Here is a 4356-nt window from a genome sequence, read left to right on the forward strand (position 1 = left end):
TCTTGCGCCAGCCGCGGTGCATCGCGGCCTATATGATTTTCTCCTCCTTGGACAACACCTTCTTTGCCGCCTTCGGCTTTGCCTACCAACAGCCACCGGTGGCGGCCCGCTTTGTTTCCGCCGTTGCTGTACCACCCACTGACTATGGTCGTGGTTGTACCACTACATTGTGGCTATGGTCGTGGCTACGGTGGAGCGTGGGGCGGCGGCGGAGGCGAGGGTTTGCTCCGCATCCATAGCGGTGGCTGCGGCGGACTGCTCGCGCCGGTATACTTTGATATTTAGCGCGGGAAATGTCCACAGGCGAGGATAAAAATCGGCCTACCTATAACTGACGCGTGGGTCCTACGTCTTTACCGCCGGAGAATCGGCGCAACCCCGAAGCATCCGTGAAGACGCAATCCTGGCGCATATTTGGGCACGGTTTGGGTCTAAGCGGAGGGCCCGATAACTTTGCGTCGCCCCGGCTAGAGCAGGGCACACAAAAATTTTCGGTCACGGTGGACGCAAACGGTCGCTCAGAGTTTATTTGCGTCACAACACTATACATGCCCCTAATCGTACTGTGCTGGGGAGGCGAATGGGATTTTCAAAATACCTAAGGGGCCGAATTTAAAAATAATGGGGGATAAGTGGCAACCATGTGTGCCCACCGCTTTCCAGGCCGACAGCTCCGTGGCTCACAACCCACCTCTCTCCACCGAAAAGCCGCCAGGGACCATGGAGGGAACCCTAGCTGGCGGATCGGGGACCAAAAGGAAGGGGGTTCACGAGCACTGCAGCCATCCTACTCCGCCACACCTGCTTCAGGTATTTCTCGAATCTAGTGGGGAAGAACAACAGCGACATACCAAATCAGTGACCTAGGAGATTTAGATCTGGAATTACTGTTTATACTGAAGGCGCTTTTCGTGTGGCACTGTATGATGCAGGATGTGAAGCTGGAAGCGGAGGACAGCGACAGCGACAGCGAGTTCTTTAGCAGCAGCAGCGAAGAAGATGCATTCGCGGGGTTGGAAGGGTATGGAGGAGAAACAAAGGGGAAGGGGAAGGAGGTTGCGGTGGCGCCAAAGCCCGAAACAGAAGTGCTAAGAGGACGAAACAAGGTTGAGGCGAAGCAGCTTGGGAAATGGGGCGACAAGCAAAAGGGGCCTGCTCCTAATTCATCCCGTATGCAGGCCAAACCCAAGGGGCGGGGGCGGCCGCCAGAAATTGGCCTGCTAGTTGGAGAGCGTCTGGTCCGCAGGTTCATACACAAGATTGAAGTTGACGTCCGTGAAACCATGGAGATTCCAGCTACTGTGCGCAGGCACATCCGAGCAGCAATTCCGCCGAAGGTTAAGATTCAGACCAGTGGAGGATTACTATATGGAGTCAGAATGATTAGGGATGGAGATGTAGTTCGAGCAGGGGAGGGGTGGGATGCATTTGCTGCTGAGTTTGCAATCGCGCCTGGGGATACATTGCTCATGCAGATCTGGTCAGAAAAGTGGTGGAAGATCTCTGTCTTCGCGAAGAACGGTAGTGAGAAGACAAGGAAGCTCTAGTATGTTCTCTACCAATAATATAACTCGTGGGCTTCTGGGTTAATGTGTTCTCTAGAGTTCTAGTAAGAAAGCTGTAATGCTACTAGTTACTTCATTAGTCTGTCCACATAGCTGGCCGTTTTGGTTCGCTACCACTCTGATGGGATGATGCATTTTGTTAATCAGTGACCCAGAATTGGAGGCAACTAGCATGCAATGCGTGAATCAGTGAACTAGCCTACGCAGCCTTGGGCAACAATGTTAATTGTTCTAATGTAATTGCTGGCAACCTACTTTATCTATATAGTATTATGTTCTATGCATTCGATATACCTTTATCTACTAACTACTTTTAGATTCAACACTGCCAGCATTTGGGCTGCTGCTCATTGGTCGAATGAAATTGCTGCCAGACTACCTAATCTATTCAATATTATGTTCCGTGCTTTCAATATAGATTTATCTAGACCGTGCTTTCCATATACCTTTATCTAGACCGTGCTTTAGATACAAACACTACCAGCATTGCGCAAAAAATGTTCATTGGTTGTACATGGTAGCTGCCCGATACAAACACTAGCAGCATTGCGCAAAAAAATTTCATTGGTTCTATATAGTAGCTGCCAACTAGTTGATCCATATAATATTATGTTTCGTGCTTCCGATATACCTTTACCTAGTCCATGCTTGGTCGACTGTAATTGCTGCCAACCTACTTGATACATATAATGTTATGTTTCCTGGTCTAGTACGTGCTTCCGATACAACACTACCAAACTAGGCTGCATTTTGAAACTTGTTTTATGATGGAGTGGAATTGCATTTCGAAACTTGTTCATTGGTCCTGCTTTCGATACAACAATGCCAAGCTAGTTTGCATTCTGCAACTTGTTTCATGATGGAGTGAAATTGCATTCTGAATTCTCAAAACATGAGTTTGCTCACATCTAGTTGCAGCTTACTACGATGGTGTAGTGTGTTGAATTGAAATCTTAGTTCTTTGTCAAGGTTTCCCAGGTTGGCTCGGCGTGTAAAAATGCTAAGAAATTTCTTAGTTCTCTGTCCAGTTTTCTCAAGGTACATCTAGATGCAGTTCACTAAGATGGTATGAACTGCTTCAAATAAACTGCCATATACATATCTGTTTTGTTGTTTCGTGCTGAAGTGCACTGTTAATTCTGTTGCTGGATCTGCTGCATATACGTATCTGCTTTGTTGTTTGCTACTGGATGTCTGATATACATGTATTAGCATCATCAACTGGTTGTCTGTAAAAACCTATACTGTTACTGCTTTCTGCTATTAGTTGCTCCTGACTTGCTGACCTACCGGTACTGTTTAACATAGATTGGATTAGAGCATCCCTAGTGGTTCCTCTATCCCGTTCTCTAGATGGTCGTGAGGCAAAAAAAGGGTTCCAGTGGTCTCTCTATCCCGTTCTCTAGATTTATAGGAGATCCCATATCCTCGCTCCATTCTCGAAATATAGAGGACGAGGCCATCTAAACCAAATTGCTGCCCTGCGCTTTCCTTCCCGCGCGCATCTGGAGACCAAAGAAGGCGGGAGCGTCTCCAGCGAGGTTGCCGTCGCACTGGGCGGCAGTCGAAATCGAAGGAGGCGGCCGAAATCGAGGAAGGGCGGTGGCGCTGGGCGGGGCAGGTGATGGAGCTGGCCGCGGCGCTGGGCGGCGGTCGAAATCGAAGGCGGCGGTCGAAATCGTAGGCAGCGGCCGAAATCGAGGGAGGAGGCGGCGCTGGGTGGCGGTACAAATCGAAGGCAGAGGCCGAATCGAGGGAGGAGGCGGCGCTGGGTGGCGGTACAAATCGAAGGCAGAGGCCGAATCGAGGGAGGGCGGCGGCGCTGGCCAGCGGCCGAAATCGGACCACGACGCTGGGCGGCGGCGCTGGACCCCGACGCGGACGGGACAATCTTCTCTGCTAGTTTTTTTACTGTGCTCCAAGTTTCTGTAGTACACTGAAATATGATTTAATTGCTGTTACTGATATATGAATTGCATTGCCTATACTGAAATGTGATTGAATTGCTGTTGTTTTAAATATTACTAAACTATATGAGAGAGAATTTAGATGTCATAGATATAGAGGAACCACTGAAAAACTGAGGTCATCTAAAAAGGAATCTTTATAGATAGTCATCTATATGGAGATATAGAGGACCTTATTTAGAGGAACAACTAGAGATGCTCTTAGCTTGTTGCTTCCTCTCTATATTGCTGACTGTATAGCAAAGCTCTGGTTACCAACTATGTGCAGTTCAGCAAACCTCTGATTAGCACCTATGTGCATTTCACCTACTCATGTACAAATCATTCCAAATTTCCTAGTGCTATGTCATGTATCTCGAGGAAGCTAGGTGCAAATAGTCAAATGCTGGATTTGCTACCATCTAGTTTCCCTATCCCTAGAAAACATAAAACTACTTCAAACCAGAATGCTAAAACATATATGCACTAACTCGACACAAGTAAAATAACTATGTGCAGTTCAGCTACTCATGTATAATTTCTTCCAATTTGCATAGTTTCTCGAGGAAGCTACGTACAAAAAGTCAAATGAGGAGTTTGCTCCCATCTGGTTGAGCTATACTATAAAACATAAAACTGTTTCAAAATAAAATGCTCAAATCTGGTTGCACTTATCTGACAAAGGTGAAACAGATGTATCACCTATCTGGCAATTAGCGAATGAGAGCTATGTCTCAAAAACTGAAGGGAGTGGGGAAATTGCCAATCAATTTATTTTATTGCAGAAAGTTCATGGGGTACAGATGAAACAAGGGATTGATCGTCAACCAAACTACCTATTTTAT

At 47.1% G+C, this 4356-nt stretch overlaps 1 protein-coding gene across 1 annotated transcript; it reads left to right on the plus strand.

The window, feature by feature from the left end:
• The first annotated feature begins 677 nt into the window (after window positions 1-677).
• LOC124681984 lies at window positions 678-1810 on the plus strand. The gene is made up of 2 exons (XM_047216752.1): window positions 678-810; window positions 933-1810. The coding sequence occupies exons 1-2, from the start codon at window positions 721-723 to the stop codon at window positions 1545-1547; spliced, it is 705 nt and encodes a 234-aa protein (XP_047072708.1). The 5' UTR covers window positions 678-720; the 3' UTR covers window positions 1548-1810.
• The last annotated feature ends 2546 nt before the right edge of the window (window positions 1811-4356 follow it).

The sequence above is a fragment of the Lolium rigidum genome, unplaced genomic scaffold (assembly GCF_022539505.1).
Source record: "Lolium rigidum isolate FL_2022 unplaced genomic scaffold, APGP_CSIRO_Lrig_0.1 contig_64222_1, whole genome shotgun sequence".
NCBI lineage: Eukaryota > Viridiplantae > Streptophyta > Magnoliopsida > Poales > Poaceae > Lolium > Lolium rigidum.

Coding starts and splice junctions, on each gene's coding strand:
- LOC124681984 (XM_047216752.1), top strand. CDS start 721: ATGGAGGGAACCCTAGCTGGCGGATCGGGGACCAAAAGGAAGGGGGTT. Junction 811..932: donor CTCCGCCACACCTGCTTCAG/GTATTTCTCGAA, acceptor TGTATGATGCAG/GATGTGAAGCTGGAAGCGGA.